Source organism: Malus sylvestris, chromosome 5 (genome assembly GCF_916048215.2).
Source record: "Malus sylvestris chromosome 5, drMalSylv7.2, whole genome shotgun sequence".
Lineage (NCBI taxonomy): Eukaryota > Viridiplantae > Streptophyta > Magnoliopsida > Rosales > Rosaceae > Malus > Malus sylvestris.
In genome coordinates this window covers 11,444,517-11,465,743 of record NC_062264.1, presented here as the reverse complement: position 1 = coordinate 11,465,743, position 21,227 = coordinate 11,444,517, and the positions used below count along the sequence as shown (strand labels likewise).

Here is a 21,227-nt window from a genome sequence, read left to right as displayed (position 1 = left end):
AAATATAACTAAACCGTAGTACTAAGACGCCAGCAATATACACTTTGTTTACTATAAGAAATGACATTTTCCAGCAATATGCCAGTAGCACCAATCGTGGAAGTTGGAAAGGGTTTTTTCTAATGATATGGAACAATAGGACAAACATTGTTTGTGACAAATTATTCCACTCACTAATCAGTTTGATTAGCATATCAAGTGGCCGCAAATATGAACCGTCAATTGGGAGAGTTTAATCACATCAGTTGAAAATGCCTAATGATTAAACAAATGTCACTTGATTAACATTTTTGTTTGATTTCTGTTATCATTTTCTTATCAAATACATACCTACGACTTTAAACATGAGTTGGGATTGATTTCATATTTACCCCCTCCACTGTTTAAATTTGCTCACTTTCGTCCTTCAACTCTTTTTCGGAAATTGGTTCTCAAACCATGAAACTCAATCCATGGTGAAACTATATAAATAACATCTTCACATTTTATCCGTTTATCGTACATTATACAATTAATTTTCGTTACAAATCGCTTATCTTTAATTTTAAGGAAAACTAATGAAAATGGCTTGAAAACTTTGAGTTTTAATGATAAGGACAATAAATGGTAAAGTGAATAGTACCAAGATTGACTTTTTAGTGTAAAAATGTGATTTTTCGTTAAAGTAAACAGTACCGAATGCTTTTCGTTAAAGTTCCCTTAATTTTAAATAAAAAATTTAAAATAACTTCAAACCGCACATCTTCAATGAACGGTACTTTACAATAAGAGGGATGCCTAGGGTCCAAATCCTAACTATAAAAACTGGCTTTGCTAGTTTTCTCGTGAGGCCAATAAAGCTATTCACTTTCTTTCAAAATCATTCACGTATTTCACTCCACTCTGACTTTCACTTGTCTCAACTCAACCGATCACTTCTAAGGTTCTCCCTAAATTTTAAATTTTTGCAGATTATACAGCTCACAATACCACCTATCTTCACTCTCACTCTCTTGACTGTGAAAATATTTGGTTGTTGCACTCCTGGCTCCTTGAGATTCTACTTTTGAGGAGTAGTTTTGATCTGAGTATCTTCACTTTGCTCAGGATCCATTTCCAACTTCCTTTAGATTCACCTTTTTTCATTCAGAAACTCTGTTTTGTTTTCTATGGTTTGATATTAATATTCTAGTTATGGCTTTGAGTATTATAATCCTTGTGTGATCTTTACTTTACTTTGGTAATTAGATCACATCTCTTTACTGGGATTTTGGTTTAAATGCCTTTTGAGTGCCACGATTTCTGATCGATTAGTATTCTATCAGAGTTGGTAACGGGAATGGATTCTTGCTGTGTGGCTTTGAAACCCAATACCCATTTGGGAAACGCAAGTGGTTTCTGCAATGGTGATCCTGGGTTTTTGGGGGAGAGTGTTAGAGGGAGTTCTAATCACAGGCTTTGGGCCAATCAGTTGAGAACTGACAAGAGGAAGGTGAAACCTGGAGCTATTCTTGCTGTTCTTACATCAAACGACACCGAGGCTGTCGTAAGTTAATCCTTTCGATTACAATCGATTGCCCATTTGATAATTTTTTAAATGATTATTAAGCCGTGTAGTTTGTATGATCACTACCATTTGCCTATGTTAATTGTAAAGCTTGTTACTTTGTTTACTTTATTTGTTTGATGAATTATGTAAAATGTTGTCCTAATCTGGGGTTTAGTCTCAGACTCTGCAAATGCCAATGTTTAGACGGAGAGTAGACCCGAAAAATGTAGCTTCAATTATATTAGGAGGCGGTGCAGGGACACAGCTCTTTCCTCTTACCAAAAGATCAGCGACACCCGCGGTAAGATCAAATATGTATTTGTGTATATTGGAATCCTTCTGATTTATGAGACAAATTTGGTTTATGATTCTTCAAACTAGTCATTGACCGAACACAGTCATAATTTGTTCAAGCTTGTGAATTTATTTTGTTTGATGTTTTACCATGCTTTGATTTGGTATGATTGCAGGTCCCAGTTGGAGGATGCTACCGGCTTATAGACATTCCAATGAGCAATTGCATCAACAGCAATATAAACAAGATATTTGTACTGACGCAGTTTAATTCTGCTTCTCTCAATCGTCACATTGCTCGCACCTATTTTGGAAATGGTATCAACTTTGGAGATAGATTTGTAGAGGTAATGAATCCTTAAAGGCATTTGTGGTTCAAAACTATATAATTCGAGAATAAATTTCGTTGTAGGCTGATGATTATATTATATGTAAACAGATTGCAAAAATCAACTTTCAAATTGACAAATTAGTCCATTAGGGAAGCTTCTTATTGTTTTCTGGTTAAATGAAGTGGTTCTCATTATATAAAAAGAAAAGAATAATGGATTTCGTGTCTCACTTGATTGAGATGTAAAAAAAGTAAATTCAGTTGAATGTGCACTTCTCAATATTTCTTTTTCAAGTTCCTTGATTCTTTAGTGACTTCAAGAGCAGGTGCTAGCAGCCACTCAAACGCAGGGGGAAGCAGGAATGAATTGGTTCCAAGGAACAGCAGATGCTGTGAGGCAATTTACATGGGTATTTGAGGTGGGTAAAGAAGTTTCCGTCTATGGTATTGTTCTAAAATTAGAGGAGGGGCGGAATAGGCAGTAGTAATGCATCTGTCTGTTGTTATCTTGATTTTGCACATAGCTTGATATCGGGTACAATGCATTTCATTGGTTCTTGTAGGATGCCAAGAACAGGGATGTTGAGAATATAGTGATTTTGTCTGGCGATCATCTTTACCGAATGGATTATATGGACTTTGTGCAGGTATAATCATTTCCCTTCACAAAGGACTTGTTATTGTTGTTGAATTTTGCTTACACATTTTCTCTGATATGCAGAGTCACGTTGATAGAAATTCCGATATTACAATTTCTTGTACAGCAGTGGGTGGCAGGTCTGTTCTTTTCTCCTTTTTGTCTTAATAGGACTGCAAAAATTATTATTCATGTTTTTTTTGTGGGTTGTTGAAAAAGTTGGTTGGTTTAGCTCATTCCCAAAAGCTTAAGCTCCTAGGATGTGAGTCGACTGTTGTTTGATATTCTAACACGTCTCTCACGTGTAGGACTTTTTCCACCTCTAAAGATCCCATATGTAGAGTTCATAAATTGGGTGGTTACAGGGTTGGGATTTGATCTCAGGATCTGGGTTTTGTATCATGTAAAACATTTTCCTGGGTTGTAACTGTTTACAAGTTTAAGCTGGTGTCGGCCAGCTTTATTGTATATACTTTAACAATTACAAATTGAAGACTATCCGAACGTCAATATTTTAGTAGTTTCTTTGTACACACTCTATTTTCTTAAGCTAAGAAATTATCTTGAGTTGTGACTAAATCCTCATTCTTCTAATTTCTTAATCTCTTGACTAATGTTGAATGCATTTTTTCCAGCCGCGCGTCTGATTATGGGTTGGTGAAGATCGATAGCAGAGGTAAAGTAATCCAGTTTGCTGAAAAACCAAGGGGAGCTGATCTAAAAGCAATGGTGAGCAAGAACCAGCTGTTTTTCTGCTATCAGAATATTTTTTCTTTGAATTGTTTTCCACCCTCTTTGAAAATCACTTTTGCATCCTGTTATCGTGTGCTCATTATAGTATTAGTAGGAGGAAGGAAAATAAGATTAGTTACTACTAACATCCAATCTCTTATGCTGATAACGCCTAGTTACTACTTTGTTCCGTTTCATCCTTTTTGTAAGTCAAATTGAGGGCATCGGAATGGCCTTCGAATGATTTCATTAAGTAAGTTGATTTGGAAGTAAACTTTAAATATAGCTATGAGAATAACATCATGAACTGATGACATGATATTTATATTTCCGAATTATTCTTTGGTTCTCCCGGTGTTGGAATATTTACTTTGTACTTGGATGTACATGATTTAATTTTTGTGAACATTTATATTAGACATAAGTTTTTACTCTTCTTGGTTGATATTCTGCAGCAAGCAGATACCACGCTTCTGGGATTGTCACCACAAGATGCATTGAAAACCCCCTATGTTGCATCAATGGGAGTTTATGTATTTAAGACAGAAATTTTGCTAAATCTTCTGAGGTGGAGATATCCAACATCCAATGACTTTGGATCTGAAATCATTCCTGCAGCAGTGAGAGAGCACAAGGTCCAGGTAAGATAAAAATTACAGTTGATGTGTCGTCATCTGTGGGACTGCAAATGAGATTCTCCATCTCAATCAAGGCATGACTACCCCCATTTTAGGATTTAAGAAAACAAAAGAGTGAAAGCCTCAACTGAAAGATCATAAAATTTGTGCCTTTTGCATGAACAATTCAAGATTTTCGTATTTTCTGCAAGCCTATTGATCTGTATATACTGCATGCCTATTGATCTGTTTATACTCAGATATTGAGTTTCGAAGAAAACATGACTGTAAGTTGCCCTTTTCTTTTACAGGCATATATGTTCAGAGACTACTGGGAGGACATTGGAACTATAAAGTCTTTCTATGATGCTAACTTGGCCCTCACCGAAGAGGTAGATTTCATTGTTTCCTAAGGGGCAACATTTTTTATTCCTTCTCTCTTTGGTTCCTATTCCTTGAGTTCATTGAACTTGTGTAGTAACTGCATATTTGCCTTTGCACATTGTTTTCCCGGGCACCCTGTTATTGCACATCATAACATGTGAACATGGAGAAGATATGAATCTCTATAACGGTGGAGTTCTTAAGTAATATCTTAATCTTAATTCTGTGAAGCCAAGAGCAAAAGCATTTTCTATCCCTGATGTGTGATTAACGCCTGGGAAAATTGCGTTATCTATTTTGCAGATTCCGAAGTTTGAGTTTTATGACCCAAAGACACCAATCTTTACCTCTCCTCGATTCTTACCACCAACAAAGATTGACAAGTGCCGGGTATGCTAACAGACTTAGGCTCGTATTGGCAACTTAAATGAGGTGTCTCTTCTCATGCATTAGTTGTTTTTTTTTTGGCAGATTGTGGATGCAATAATCTCACATGGATGTTTCTTGCAAGAATGTAGTGTCCAACATTCAATTGTGGGTGAACGTTCACGGTTGAATTATGGTGTCGAACTCAAGGTTAGTTATCATAGTTTTGGAACAGAAAATTTGAAGATTTGACCATTTTATTAGGGAATTGTTATTAGCACTCCAAAAATCTCATTGTACACTGCTCACAAATGTATTTTTCTTTCTAATTATAGAAAGTTTGGAGTGCTAATTGAGATTTTGGGAGTGCCAATAGTAATTCCCTTTTATTATTTGCTTACCTTTTCCCAGTTGACTTAGTTTACTAAGTTGTTATCTCTGTTTGCAGGATGCCATAATGATGGGTGCTGACAATTACCAAACGGAATCTGAAATCGCATCTCTGCTTGCAGACGGGGAGGTCCCAATTGGCATTGGAAGCAATACAAAGATTAGGTAACTAGACTCATTATTCGAGAAACGGTTATTGAATTTAGATGAAATATATTATTCCGAGTTCTCTAATCATGTCTTTATGATTCTTCCTTGAAGGAATTGCATAATCGATAAGAATGCAAAGATAGGGAAGGACGTTATGATCGTGAACAAAGAAGTAAGCATAGCTTCCCATGATCTAGTCTTATTTCTGGTCTACGTTTATCTTTTCCTTCTACCTCTTAAATAAAATTTTACATGGGAAAAAATTTTCATTGAAGAAAAATATATTACTTTTACGTTTAATCTTACGGTCCATCTAAATTCGCTGGTCGTGTAGGGGGTTCAAGAAGCAGACAGGCCAGAAGACGGATTTTACATTCGCGAGGGGATCACAATTATTCTGGAGAAGGCAACAATAGAAGACGGCATGATTATATGATGGTATTACCATCTCAACTACTTTCGGAGGACAGTTGAAAAAGGGTAACGAGAAAAGACTCTTGCGGTCGTGTGCACATTTGGCATGAGCAAACAGCTTCTGCAGGACTTTTTACAATAGACAAGTACCACCTTTGTTACTGTGTTTAAACTAGGAAAATCCTTCAGAACTCGTGAAAATGGATTTTATAAGCTTAAGAGTCGCGAGATGTACAAAAATAAGCTAAGAGAGCTGATCGCCGGCTTCTTTTATCTTTCGTGGAGCTGATATATCCATAAGAACCTATGAACTTCTGTATCAATAGTTGATTTATGCGTATGAATAATTGCAGTGAGTTTGAAATATGGTTGTATCTTAGAAAAAGAAAAGGCATTTTATTTCTGTCCAAGAAACTATCCGTCTGCACGTGTCGTCGTGCGGGTGGACGTTTGTTTCCAATGACGTTGGTTCGAAGAGAAGCGACTCGGCAGCTATTTCAAAGGAGAAGAGAGCCAACAAGAACCAGAGGGAAAAAAATAGAGGTTTAAAAAACGGAGGTATTTTAGAATACCTCATTTCTGTTTCAATTTGCTTGCCACTATTAGTACTACAGTCTGCTTTTCTCAGCATGCCTGTCGAAACCAGGACCTAGTGGAATGTGAGGTTCACAAAACCACCAGGCCACAGAGTGCAGGCAACAACTACATCCTCATTTAATATATTTAGCTAGGGAGAGGTTCAAATGAGGAAAGGCTTAAGGTGGATACCTAGGCACCCAGAGCAGGGCCGGCCCAGGCCCAGTGCAGGAGGGGCAACCGTCCAGGGCCCAAAAAAATTAGGGGCACCAAAATTATTAGGGTGGTATATTTACATATGTTTTTATAAGAGTATAAATTTATAAAATTTGATTCAAAGACACATAAATTTAACTAGAAGTGGTGGTTTGTCATTTGAAAATAATAAGGAGGTCTTGGGTTCAAAACACTATGTGTGCTTATTTACTTTCCTTTTTTTACAAATTTTTTTTTTATAAGAGTATAAATTTAGAAAATTTGGTTAAAGGATCAAAAAGTTTAATTAGAAACAATGATTTTTGTTGTTTAAAATTAACAAGTGGTCCTAAGTTCGAAATGCTATATTCATGTTTATTCTTTTCAATTTTTACAAATTTTTGTTTGGTTGGTAATTTATTTTTAGTTACTATCTAGTAGCTATGTGGGTTGTTATTTTTAAATATTCGTTTTAATTCAAGTCTAATCTTCAACAAAGAATAATGCGTAGACCAAATTTGCAAATTATATGACGTGTCATCAAAATGTTTAATTTAGTACCCATTCATTAATAATACATATTAATTAAAGATTCGAAAACATCATTATTTTTTAGTCCAGTATTGACAAGTTTAGTAAATAAGAAAAAAACACCTCACGATTTATTCAAAAACACATTCAAAGTTCAAATGGAAAACAAAACTCATCATTTATCTACTTGTAAGCCCGCAGTTTTTTTGTTTCCCTCTCTCAATACAAAATAAATTAGTCTTTCTGTGTTTCTAAATTATTGAGTTTGAAGTGTTTTTCTAAGTATAATTTTTTCGATGTCTTATGTGTGAAAATAAATAATTTTCTTACATGAAGTTAGGACATTTTTTTTTACGTCGCCCCGGGCCTCAAAAATCTCTGGACCGGCCCTGACCCAGAGATGAGGAAGAGTGTAGCCTGTGAATTTTGTTTCAATATCTTCTATCCGCTTGAGTCTAGATAGAAATACCTAAATACCTAATTATCACGTAAGGAATCAGATTAGGAATCCGTCAACTTCTAAACTTTTTGATATTTGGCCATTTGAACTTGAGATGTGATAAATCTTATGTCTATCACAAACATATCATATGCTACAATAGACCGAAAGTTTCCTTTCTCAAGTTCAACTATTTTTTTTCTCTTTTCTAATACAACGATATTCTATTGTATATCAATGTTGTTGAGAATAAATCTTACACTGATAAAAAAAGGATCTTGCATGGGCATAAGGAGTTGAGGAGGAAGTTGGCAGTGGAGAAGGCATGGAACCACAAAGATTTTAGGTAGATAAGCTGTTGTCAAAAGGGTTTTTTGCAGTTTCCAATAAGTGAGGATGTTTTCTTTTAGCAATGTCATTCTGCTCTGCTGTGTGTATGAACATGATCTTTGATGTAGATTCTCTTTGCTCTCAAGAAACTGTATACTAACATACTCACCCCCTCCATCACTTCTTTGTATAGAAATGATTCAACACGCACACACACACATATATACATACACACACATATATACATACATACATATATATACATACATATAGATATACATACATACATATATATATATACAGATATCTTTACAAAAACATGCAATGGTTATCTTTACAAAAACTAAATGGAAATAGCCAAACTCCATCAATGTGAGATTCATTCTCGACAAATGTATCGGTTTGGACAGTTTAGACCAACCGCACAATATATCGATACTAGATTGCTATATATTTAAGGTATACATGAATGGAGGAGAAGACAGCTAAAAAAAATTAAAACAGAGGTATTTTAGAATACCTCATAATATTGTTATGATCTCTGCATGCTGCATGCTTCTGCTTTCTGTATATGCCTATCGAACCCTTGACCTAGTGGGTAATGCGAGGTTCACAAAACCACCAGGCCACCAAGGACAGGCACCAACTCCTTCCTGAGGTGATATATTTGTCTTCTGCAACAAGAAATTTAACCACCATCATAAACCAAATAGCAATTACTCATATCAATAGGAGACCCCCAAATATTTGTCACCAAACACATTCCTCATTTGCAGAGCTGGTTTTTTTTTTTTTTTTTGAAAAAAAACAAACGATAAGGGGAAGGGCTGGACTTAGTCTCATAATGAGCTAGTAATAATGTGGTTCAAATTCTCTTTTAACGAGAATCGAACCTAAGACTTCTTACTTACAAGTGAAGAGTAATACTCCTAGACCGTCGTACAAATTGAAGACTATCCGAACATCAATATTTTAGTAGTTTCCTTCTACACACTCTATTTTCTTAAGCTAAGAATTTATCTTGAGTTCTGACTCAGTCCTCATTCCTTCAATTTCTTAATCTCTCTCTTAAGTTCTGACTAAAGTTGAATGCATTTTTTGCAGCCGCGCTTCTGATTTTGGATTGGTGAAGATTGACAACACAGGTAAAGTAATCCAGTTTGCTGAAAAACCAAGGGGAGCTGATCTAAAAGCAATAGTTTGCTGAAAAACCAAGGGGAGCTGATCTAAAAGCAATGGTGAGCAAGAACCAGCAGTTTTTCTGCTATCAGAATATTTTTTCTTTGAATTGTTTTCCACCCTCCTTGAAAATCACTTTTGCATCCTGTTATCGTGTGCTCATTACAGTATTATTAGGGGGAAGGAAAAGTAAGGATAATTACTACTAACATCCAATCTCTTATACTGATAAGGCCTAGTTACTACTTTGTTACATTTCATCCTTTTTGTAGACAAATTGTGGGCATCGGAATGACCTTCGAATGATATCATTAAGTAGGTTGATTTGGAAGTAAACTTTAAATATAGCTATTAGAATAACATCATGAACTGATGACATGATATTTATATTTCCAAATTCTGTGGTTCTCCCGGTGTATGAATATTTACTTTGTACTTGGATGTACATGATTTAATTTTTGTGAAAATTTATATTAGACTTAAGTTTTACTCTTCTTGGTTGATATTCTGCAGCAAGCAGATACCACGCTTCCACAAGTTGCATTGAAAACCCCATACATTGCACAAATGGGAGTTTATGTATTTAAGACAGAATTTTTGCTAAATCTTATGAGGTGGAGATATCCGCCAACTCAGGGTTGTTCTGATCTGTGCCACCTTGACTGCTGGTTCCTCATCTATGCTTGGCTTTTCCAAGTACTCGATTGGGATGGAGCGCCTTAGCTAATGGTCTAGCGTAGAACCTAGGCTTACTAATGCGTCTGCGTGGGCATTTTCTGCTCGTGGAACTTGAGTGAGTGTGTACGCCTGGAACATCACTAGCAACTCTCGTACCTTCTTAAGGTATCGGGCCATCCTTGGATGCTTTGTTGCGTACTCCCCTGAGGTTTGGTTGGTGATTAGCTGGGAATCGAAATAGATCGCGAGCTTTTTCACAGCTAGGTCTTTCGCCAATCAGAGACTAGTTAAAAGGGCTTCATACTCTACTTCATTGTTTGACGCCTTGAAGCTTAGAGTGATCACCTGCTCGAGCATTGAACCGTTCGGGGTAGTGAGAACTAAGCTTGCTCCCGATCCCTGCTACGGTGTGCTCGGCTGCCTCTGAGGTGTTTCTGGGCTGAGTTGCTGCGCTCGTCGGAATGTTCGTCAGTTTTCACGCCTTTAATGTTGTGCTTCTGGGCTGTGCTGAATATCGTGTCATGATGATGACGTGGTACGTCTGAAGGTACGGCTTGAGATTCCGGATTGCAACAACTAGCATCAAAATCAAAGTTTTGATTTTCGGGTGTCTGACTTTAGTATCGAGGAGAGGTTTTGCACTGTGGAATACATGTGGTTGGGCCCCCAGCTCTTCTCGTATGAGGGTAGAGCTTATTGCTGCTTCAGATATTGCCATATAGATGCATAGATCCTCCGCTGCCTTCCAGTTGGATAGTAGGGGAGTTGATGTCAGGTCAGACCTTGGATATCCTTCAGAGTGGTGGGGGACTTCATATCCAGGATCGCTTAGATCTTATTTGAATGTGTATTTAGCGTGGTCTGACCGCTGCTTAGGGTCAAGGAAGATGTGCTTGGCGTCTTCTTCGGGTTCCCATCCTGATTCATCTTCCAGGGCATTTTCGATCTTGACACCATCTTCTTAACCGGCTTGCTGTAATTGCTATTTAGCGAAGGTAGAGTCATCCTTTTGTACTTTAGTTGCTATTGCTGGGACGAAAGATTTCTTCCTAGATTTTGCGCCTGGTAGGGTAGCGGGGCCTCCTGCTGCCCTAGGTGTTGACCTACTGGTCTATGTTGCTCTTTGGCATGTCATGCTCGTCTATGCTGCTATTGCGGTGCACGTGGTTCATGTTGTGCTACTCAGCGTCGCGCTTGGCGAAAGCCGCCAGTGGAACTTGAGCTGGACTACTCTTATGCTTTCCTCTGGGCGTCATGCAGCTGCCTACTTCGTTGCCTCGTATGAGGATCTCCTTGTGGGCCTAGCCTTATGTGGACGTTTCACCTGGATTATCCTGAGTACTCGTTGGAGTATGGACTCAACCTCAAATGCACACCAACTCATGAACCAAGTCAGGAATGAACGCTTCTTTGTGCATTTAGGCATGAGAAGATGTTTCCCCAAGGGCCCAAACGAGAGTGCACATTACTTGAACACACGGTTCGTGGTGGGCTGAGCGGCTTTTTGCCTGGACGCTATTGGAATGAGCACATTCTTCCGCCCTTGTCCTGCTTCAAGACACCTTATGGGGTGCGCTACATCTTTATGCGCTAGAGGAGTTGGTTCACCAAGGTGGTCTGCTACGCGAGGGCGTTCGTCAAATTGGCGACCTACTAGGGCAGGTGGTACTCGTCATTTGGATTGGAAAAGTCTGGATAATGGGCATCTCCAAGTGTGGTGGAAGTATAGTGGACTGCAAGTACAAAGCTTGAGCCCAAATGGGACATTCTTACAGAAAAATGGGGTGTGGGTAACCTTGAATCTATTGCGGGACATGTGGTCAGAATCTGGATCACTGGAGGTGACCTTGGAATGGATTGGGTCGCGGGCCAGGTCGTTGGAATGGGTCATGGGGTGCTTTGGACCGGCGCCTGCTTGTCTTGGTCTTGCATGGCCATTGTCCCTCATAGCTTTTGGGTTGCCACATCTTGGCCTGTTAGCTAAGTGGCTTGGGCCCGTTGAGCTGCTTGGCTGGTAGCAGCTGCTGCGTTGGACTGGGCCTCTTTCTCAAGGCTTGCCATGGTAGCTACCAAGTTCTGGGTCTCCTGCTCATGGGCTTGAAATTGGACCTTGGTCTCCTGCCTAGGGTTTGGTAGGTACGGCACTGCAAGGGTGGAAGTGGTGTCATGGCCTAGTGGGTCACGGTGATGGTGGTAGCGGTGTGGCTTCGCTGCAGTGGGGCTCCTCCTACCGTTGCGTTGAGCCTTGAGGACCTCCGATGTGGGGCTATGTCCTCGTCTCCACTTTACGGTCTAAATCCTTGAATGTACGGGGTTCCGTTCGTCGTTATTGAATAAAAGTCCTCGTCTCCAGGGGTGTGAGCTGCGCATGGGAGAATCTGAGAAGCCAACCCATTTATTGAGGGCAATCTCGTCATTCTTGAATAAAAGTCCATGTGTCGCCTTTAGAATTTTTGGAATCATTTTAGGTACCACACTCTCCACTGAGTGCAATCCACTAGTGTAAACAAACATTCATACAAAGATCACACAAGCTCAATTCCTAAATCCGTATTTATGGAGAAACTTTATCTTTGTGCAATCTTGCCTTAAATGAGACGGACTCCTTTAGTCTTCAAGAAGTGGCAGCTCCTTATGAGCTCATCACCTTGTGGCATCGAGATCAACACGATCAATGATATGATATGATTTTGTGATGTGCACATGAAATCTGGATTCAAATGACTAGTCAGATTCTCCAATCAAACTCTTGAAGGAAAAATCTAATTTGAATCCAAAAGCTTGTTTAAAATGAATTTAAATCTTAACAATCAGACCAGGACTTAAGTACAAACCTTAAAACAATGCAACCCTAATATACAATGATTGGGTGTTTAATGCATGAGGAAGGTTTGATAGCTAGGGTTTCATAAATGGAGAAGATGCAAGCTCAAAGCCTTAAAGCAACTCACTCTCTCTAACAAATAAATTCTAAACCCCTAAGTTGAAAACTGAAACCCTAGAGACAAATATACCAAAGGAAATCTGATTTTCCATCAGCCAACTTGTCCCAAGGACACTTGTTAGTTGCAAAAGAGATCTATGGAGATCATTGGCCAGAAACTAACTACCATAAAAAAGGTCTCAGTCGGTCCATGTGGGCTATCTTAATCTATGGGCCTAGACAGCTAGAAGTCAGTGTGCAAAACTGACTAGCCAATTAAACTAGACAGAATGCAACACAACTATAGATATGATATGCACATGCATGAACAAACCTTTGAGTTGAAATGTACCACTTCTTGAGCATTTAGTCCAGCAGCAACAACCCATAATCTGAGTATATTCTAAAGCTAGATTGAGTATGTGTGATGATTCAATTACAATATTTGACAAGGAAAGCCAAACACTTAAGACTAGACTTTACAAATATAATTATAACTAAATCAAGGATAATATCATCTTCTTCCTTACTAAGTCTAGTTGTACTTAGAATATATGTCATAAAGTCTTAAAATGTTGTAATTATTTATTTTATTGTAAGAAATAATAGAGAACTTTAACAAAAATAAGGGTGAGTGACCACAATTATGGGGGATTTGAAAGAAAATAAAGGTTGAATGTCACAATTATAGGGAAATTCAAAAGGAAATAAAGGTTGAGTGGAGAAATTATAGGGAATTTAAAATGAAAAGTGGAGCCAGTATAAGGAATTTAAAAGGAAATCGATGCTAAAAAGTATAGATGTCTTTTGAGATTTTTAGGTCTATAAAATATATCAAACATATAAAAAGTATTAAAAAAATTATTTCCTGATTATCTTTTAGCTTTTTAATATATATAAAATAATATCAAAACAAAAACTTACAAAAAAGAATACTAAAAGAATATGCTGATATAAGCTGTTAGGAAAGAGAAAAAAATTTTAAAAAAGAGAAAAATCAACCCCAAAAACTTACGTCTTCTTCATCTTCTCCAAACTCTATAACTCAAGAAAAAATCGAGATTTCAACCATATTTTTTCCAAATTTTGTCAACTTTTAAACAAGCCGACGCCCAATCAAAGGCCCTATGGCACGCCTCAGCCACCTAGGCGTGCCCTGACGAAGCTAGGCGGGTTTTTCGCCCACTCCCTCAAAATAGAGGCGAAATGGCTGCTGCCCCCCCCCCCCCCCGCCTCCAAGGCCGCCTAAGCGCGGCCCGAAGTGAGGTTTTTAAAACACTAATATAAACTCATGAAACTATTGTCATTTAGGTGTAGAAAATTAGAGTTAATTCATACTCTTGAGAAATAAGGTCTCTCCACTTTGTTTCTCTCATTCTTCATTTGTCAAATTTTGAATCATGTCTTGAGAATATGGGAATAAATAAAGTTTGCCAGAGTTCGAATATTGCGGTGCTTTGATTTTAGATTATAAAGTGTTGAATCCGGAGAGACGGACGCCTAACGAATTGCAAGCACGAGGGCATGGGCGAAATTATGTCTTTAGGATGTTGCATTTATGCAAGCCTCAATCTCTAAGTTTGTCTAATTTTCTTATTTTCTCTCTAGTTTTTATTAATCTTATATACCCAATTGTTGTGAATTTTTTTATGATTATTATCATTGGGATTCTATTATTATTCTCATATTTTCTTAAATTGTTCCAACAGTAGTTTGGAACTTTGAAGTGATACTTTATACACATTCTATTTTCTTAAATTGCTCCAACAGTAGTTTAGAAGTTTGAAGTGATACTTTTATACACATTGTTTTAACATTCTTTTATGAGCACTAATTTATTTAATTGTAACAGATTGGCGAGCTAGCTAAGTCGTTAATCTGGCATTCATATTTCCCCGTACATTTGGATGAAAAACTCTTCCATGTTTTGCTGCTTCTTTCAAAGCACCAGCTGCAAGTGGTGCCTGTCATAGAGAGAACCAATTCTAAGCTCATTAGTTTTATTTCACAGGTGTATCTCTCTCTAAAATTTACTTTGTGACTTAAATGGTGCTAGTGACAAGCCAATATGGTTATCAATTACTTATCAGCAGAAGCCAAATTGAGAATCTGTATAAGTAATAAGAAATCTTGAGCTTGGACAGTTTTAATATGGGGTATGCTATCCACACACATCTTTTTACTTCTCACACACCTCTTATTAATTATGTCCTTTGATCTTATTCAATTCATCTAATCCGATAGCCGAAAATTAAAAGGGTGTGTGGATATCACACCCCTAATTGAAGTTAACAAAACCAAAATAACTAAAATTCATGATTTATTTATGCTTGGATATATAGCTTGGAGTTCTGCATTTGCTCCTTCAATCAAGTGGTTTGGAGTGGTTTGATAGCATTGCTGACAAACTGTTATCAGACTTCCGGTATATATCACAAACCTTTGTCAGACTTCCAAAAAGAGTGTAGAAACTACTCTTTTTATCGTCGAATCCGGAAGGAAGAAGTGGTTGTAGCTTTGAAGAAGATGAAGCATAGAAAAGCAATAGGCCCAGACGATATACCAATCGAAGTGTGGAAAGTTTTGGGAGAGACAGGTATAACATGGCTCACTGACCTTTTCAATAGGATTTTGAAAACGAAGAAGATGCCAAATGAGTGGCGAACGAGCACTTTGGTGCCTATCTACAAGAATAAGGGCGACGTACAAAATTGCATGAACTATAGGGGTATTAAGCTAATGAGTCATACAATGAAGCTCTGGAAGAGAGTCATTGAGCATAGATTGAGGCAAGAGACACGGGTTTCGGACAACCAATTCGGGTTCATGCCAGGGCGCTCAACCATGGAGGCAATCTATCTCTTACGAAGATTGATGGAAAGATATAGAGATGGGAAAAAGGATTTACACATGATCTTTATAGATTTGGAGAAAGCGTATGATAGGGTCCCAAGAGACATTCTTTGGAGGATTTTAGAGAAGAAAGGAGTACGAGTAGCATATATCCAAGCTATAAAGGATATGTATGAAGGACCAAAGACTGCCGTAAGAACTCATGAAGGACAAACTGAAAGCTTTCCCATAACTGTAGGATTACATCAAGGCTCATCCTTAAGTCCTTATCTTTTTGCGTTGGCAATGGATGAGTTAACAGGACATATTCAAGATGATATTCCTTGGTGTATGCTTTTCGCAGACGATATAGTGTTGATAGATGAAACTCAGGAAGGGGTAAATGCAAAGCTTAACCTTTGGAGAGAAGAGTTGGAATCTAAAGGTCTTCGCCTAAGCCGATCAAAGACAGAATATATGGAGTGCAAGTTCAGTGCAAATGGAGGTCAAAACGAGTTAGGGGTGAGGATCGGAGATCAAGAAATACCAAAGAGCGACCGTTTTCGTTACCTAGGATCTATCTTGCAAAAGAACGGAGAATTAGATGGAGATCTCAACCATAGAATACAAGCTGGATGGATGAAGTGGAAGAGTGCATCCGGCGTGTTGTGTGACCGCCGTATGCCACTGAAGCTCAAGGGAAAATTTTATAGGACGGCAATAAGGCCGGCGATGCTGTATGGCACAGAATGTTGGGCGGTGAAGCATCAACACGTACACAAAATGGGTGTAGCGGAGATGAGGATGCTTCGTTGGATGTGTGGGCACACGAGAAAGGATAAGATTAGGAATGAGGATATCCGGGGTAAAGTAGGAGTAGCCGAAATTGAAGGAAAGATGAGAGAAAATCGGTTACGGTGGTTTGGACATGTGCAAAGAAGGCCTACTGACGCTCCGATTAGAAGATGCGACTATGGGACAGAGGTTCAGGGCCGAAGGGGTAGAGGAAGACCTAGGAAAACTTTGGAAGAGACTCTAAGAAAAGACTTAGAGTACTTGGATCTAACGAAGGACATGACACAGGACCGAGCACAATGGCGTTCTAAGATTCATATAGCCGATCCCACTCAGTGACTTGGATTTTCCAAGTCTCCAACCGAGAAGTTTTCCTCACTCAGGAAATTAAGGGAACACTACCTCAACCTACATGCTCCACTCACAAAGCTTCAACAAAAGAAAATTCAAAGAACTTAGCGAAGAAGGCTTTGGTGTATTTAACACAATACGTTGAAATGAAGGAAAGCTTATTTATTGATATCCCCGATAAGCTACAAATATGTACATATACATAAGTCAAAATAAACAAACAAGAGGGAGCCTTCACAAAGGTTGCTTAGGAGAAGTCTCAGCAGTCGGTAGAGCCCCAGAAAGAGAAGGCACCGGAGGGGGATCATTCGGAGCCTCAGTACTGGACAGAACCCTAGAAGGAGGAGGCATCAGAGGTTGATCATTTGGAGCTTCATTACCCGGTACAGCCCCAGAAGACGAAGGCAATAAATGCCTTTGGAATAAACCCACAAATCTCTGATGATCAAGTAAAACCTGACCATCAGATTCCTTCATTTGGTCAAGCTTCCTCTTCATGTTTGTAGCATAGTCATGTGCGAGCCGGTGCAACTGTTTATTCTCATGCTTGAGCCCTCTAATCTCCTGTTTGAGACTCATCACTTCAGCCGCCAATGATTCAACTTGGCGGGTTCGAGCAAATAGGCGTTGGGCCATATTAGACACAGAACCTGCACACTGAACACTGAGAGCCAGAGAATCCTTAACAGCTAACTCATCAGACCGTTTGGAAAGTAGTCTGTTATCTTTGGGAGTGAGAAGGTTCCTGGCCACCACCGCAACGGTCATATCATTCTTCATCACAGAATCCCCAACGGTAAGAGGACCAGTAGGGGAGACGAAGGATGGACGCCATATGTTGTCAGGAGAAGGCGGGGCTGCCTCTTCAACAAGGTTCAAGTCAAAACGACGGTCGGAGGGGCCAGACATTTTCAAAGGTGTTGAAGAGAGAAGAGGTCGGACAAATCAAGATCTTAGAAGTGCAAGAATGGAGCTTCTACTGGTGGAGATTCAAGTGTGCTTTGGAACTTAATGCCAGCCCCTATAAAAATCTGCACTCGACGGAGCTTCAGAAATCGAAGAGGCACCTGCTTAGAAATCGAAGAGGCGTTTGCTTTCTCAAAAGCAAGGCTGCTCAGATACCACGAGGGTCGATCTCAGAAATCGAAGAGGCGTTTGCTTTCTCAAAAGCTGGGCTGCGCAAAGACCACGAAGGCCGATCTCAGAAATCGAAGAGGCGCTTGCTTTCTCAAAAGCTGGGCTGCTCAGAGACCACGAGGCCGATCTCAGAAATCGAAGAGGCACCTACTTTTCCAGCCTTGTCAGCACCTGTCACACGCACACTCAGCTTTGCGGAAATTATGGGCATTCGGTCGAAGACTTCTGGTGAAGTAGAAAGCACATGAGTCTTACTGTTCAATCACCCAATTCCCACACGCAACAGTAGCTCATGGGTACTACAGATAACTTTGCCAAAGTTCTCTGCCAAAGTTGAACACGTGAAGCTTGCAGCTCCCACTACATCGCTCTGACCAAGAAGGGTAAAAGAATAGCAAAGAAACAACACTAACAAAGTTTAGACACATAAATTTTGAAGGTCTAGCTACCATATTATTACCCACAAGGGTAAAGGAACAGTACCACTGCTGGATAATTGGAAAGTCCCTGTGTGTCAACCTCTGTGCTTCATGGCAAGGTAGACTAGCAAACATGCCCAACCTTTAATCACATTCGAGAAAACACTCCTAACAAGATTGCTTGCTCCAAAATCGAAGAGGCACCGTCCTCCGAATCTCGAGAGCCAGACTCCCAACATGACTACTTTCTCAAAAATCGAAGAGGGTAAAGGAACAATACCATTGCTGGATAATTGGAAAGTCCCTGTGTGTCAACCTCTGTGCTTCGTGGCAAGGTAGACTAGCAAACATGCCCAACCTTTACTCACATTCGAGAAAACACTCCCAATAAGATTGCTTGCTCCAAAATCGAAGAGGCACCGCCCTCCGAATCTCGAGAGCCAGACTCCCAACATGATTACTTTCTCAAAAATCGAAGAGACACCGCTCTCCGAATCTTGAGAGCCAGACCCCCAGCATGATTGCTTTCTCAAAAATCAAAGAGGAATCGTTCTCCGAATCTCGAGAGCCAGATCCCCGATAGGATTGCTTGTTCGAAAACCGAAGAGACAACACTTTCCCAACTTCAAGAGCCGGATCTCCTTGGATAAAGCTGTCTGTAATCTTCACACGCAACATCAGCTTTCCAGATACCACAAACCACTTTTTCAAAGTGCTCTGACAGCGTTAAAACATGTGAAGCTGATAGCTCCCACTACCGTGCTATGACCAAGTAGGGTAAAGGAATAGCATTACTACTTGTTGTTAAGGAGACTCCTATATATGTCGACCTCCATCCCCAACGGACAGGCAGACCTGCAAAAATGCTCAACCCTTCCTCATATCTGAGAGGGCACTCCCAACGAAGCCTTTCGAAATATTCAGCTTTCTTTCCCCCCGATAATCCCTCTGCAAACAAGCTATACTAGAGCAAGAATATCTCATATCATCAGGGTTAAAAGCAAGAGTATCCCATATCATGCTTTTTCCCTGTCTTTTCCTTGGACCTTGTTCTTACCTGCAAGACAAGGAGAAAGAGAGCAATCAGTCAGTACTTGGAATCAAGCTTCCAGCCAGGAACTGACTGCCTGGAACCCCTTACCTGATTACTTACCTGACATTGCTCTCGAGTACTCATCTTCAACATCTTATGCTTCCAGGGAAGATACCGCATCTGCCTGAGGAACAGATAGGGCAAGGGAGAAGGATACAAGGAAGCATGTGGAGACAAGCGTAACAGCACACGTGCCGATACATCCATTACTCTGTCAAAGCAAAAGTATCCCATATCAGCAGGGTCGAACGTACTCTAGATTTGATGGACTTGTTTTGACCCTCAAATTCTTCAGTCGGCCTTATACTCTGGAGGAAACCAGAAAACCCTCCAGCTCAGTTCAAGAATAAGCCTGTGGAAAGTTACTTCTTCAAAAGCAAAAGTATCCCATATCATCTCTTCTCATTTTCTTCTCTTTATCCTTCATGCTGCCTACAAGATAGGGAGACTGTGAACAATCAGCCGGAGCTATGATTGCTTACCTTGTCTGTCACCTCTTTCAGCAGATCCCCTAGCTCGGCGACTTGGGGGACTCCTACTACATGGTTTGTATCGCGCTTGACCGAGCCTGAAACTACAAGTAAGCTTCAAGTGAAATTGATACATTACCTTGTGCATCTCCACCAGTTAAAGATACCACCCCGGGATGGAGGAAGAGTACTTCCAGAGAAGATGCCCCATCTACCTATGAGACAGATAAGGCACGTCAAGACGATACCACACTCCGATACTTAGAAGTTTCGTGATTACGAGATCATTCTCCCACAATATTTCCTAATGTCTTTTGTACTAAATCAGTCACTTGTACTCACTAAAGGAGAGCTTGAACCTATGTACTTGTGTAAACCCTTCACAATTAATGAGAACTCCTCTATTCCGTGGACGTAGCCAATCTGGGTGAACCACGTACATCTTGTGTTCGCTTTCCTATCTCTATCCATTTATATACTTATCCATACTAATGACCGGAGCAATCTAGCGAAGATCACAAAAAGCGACCGTTTTCCCTACCTAAGATCTATCGTGCAAGAGAACGGAGAATTAGATGGAGATCTCAACCATAGAATACAAGCTGGATGGATGAAGTGTAAGAGTGCATCCGGCGTGTTGGGTGACCGTCATAGGTCACTGAAGCTCAAGGGAAAATTTTATAGGACGGCAATAAGGCCAGCGATGTTGTATGGCACAGAATGTTGGGCGGTGAAGCATCAACACGTACAAAAAATGGGTGTGGCGGAGATGAGGATGCTTCGTGGGATGTGTGGGCACACAAGAAAGGATAAGATTGGGAATGAGGATATCCGAGGTAAAGTAGGAGTAGCCAAAATTGAAGGAAAGATGAGAGAAAATCGGTTCCGGTGATTTGGACATGTGCAAAGAAGGCCTACTGACGCTCCGGTTCGAAGATGTCACTACTGGACAGAGGTTCAGGGCCGAAGGGCTAGAGGAAGACCTAGGAAAACTTTGGAAGAGACTCTAAGAAAAGACTTAGAGTACTTGGATCTAACGGAGGACATGACACAAAACCGAGCGCAATGGCGTTCTAGGATTCATATAGCCGACCCCACTTAGTGGGAAAGGCTTTGTTGTTGTTGTTGTAATGAATTAAGCTATATTAGTTTACATACGTAATTCTCATTTTTATTGGAATTGCATCTTTGCTCATGTTTCCATTAAGGTTTGGTAATGAAGAGCATGTTGTGCATGTATATGGAGACCAAAGCCTAGCAGGAGCTTTTCGTGTTCTATGGAAAAGCCGAAATGGTGCAGTTGCTGTCAAAGATAGAAAAACTAAGAAGCTTATTGGTTGCATAAGGAATAGCGATATCTATCTTCTTCTTGAGAATCTTCCTCGCAATATAAAGTAAGTTATATCCATGTTTCAATCACCACCATGTGCCTGCTG

At 39.7% G+C, this 21,227-nt stretch overlaps 2 protein-coding genes across 4 annotated transcripts; one reads left to right on the top strand and one right to left on the bottom strand.

The window, feature by feature from the left end:
* Nucleotides 1-773: 773 nt before the first annotated feature.
* On the top strand, nt 774-6,207 carry LOC126623608 (glucose-1-phosphate adenylyltransferase large subunit 1-like). Of its 2 annotated transcripts, none has more exons than XM_050292554.1 (15): nt 774-922; nt 1,305-1,525; nt 1,710-1,829; nt 1,999-2,169; nt 2,480-2,572; nt 2,717-2,800; nt 2,875-2,930; nt 3,426-3,519; nt 3,978-4,163; nt 4,451-4,531; nt 4,827-4,913; nt 4,995-5,099; nt 5,338-5,444; nt 5,541-5,601; nt 5,764-6,207. In XM_050292554.1, the coding sequence occupies exons 2-15, from the start codon at nt 1,319-1,321 to the stop codon at nt 5,863-5,865; spliced, it is 1,554 nt and encodes a 517-aa protein (XP_050148511.1). In that variant the 5' UTR covers nt 774-922; nt 1,305-1,318; the 3' UTR covers nt 5,866-6,207. The 2 variants fall into 2 exon arrangements, with proteins under 2 accessions (XP_050148511.1, XP_050148510.1); XM_050292553.1 differs by having other exon boundaries at nt 1,704-1,829.
* Nucleotides 6,208-16,560: 10,353 nt separating this feature from the next.
* LOC126620689 (uncharacterized) lies at nt 16,561-20,721 on the bottom strand. Of its 2 annotated transcripts, none has more exons than XM_050288915.1 (2): nt 18,545-20,721; nt 16,561-18,328 (listed from the first exon to the last, which is right to left on the bottom strand). In XM_050288915.1, the coding sequence occupies exon 2, from the start codon at nt 17,579-17,581 to the stop codon at nt 16,907-16,909; it is 675 nt and encodes a 224-aa protein (XP_050144872.1). In that variant the 5' UTR covers nt 17,582-18,328; nt 18,545-20,721; the 3' UTR covers nt 16,561-16,906. The 2 variants fall into 2 exon arrangements, with proteins under 2 accessions (XP_050144872.1, XP_050144873.1); XM_050288916.1 differs by having other exon boundaries at nt 16,561-18,370; nt 18,587-20,721.
* Between the last annotated feature and the right edge of the window lie 506 nt (nt 20,722-21,227).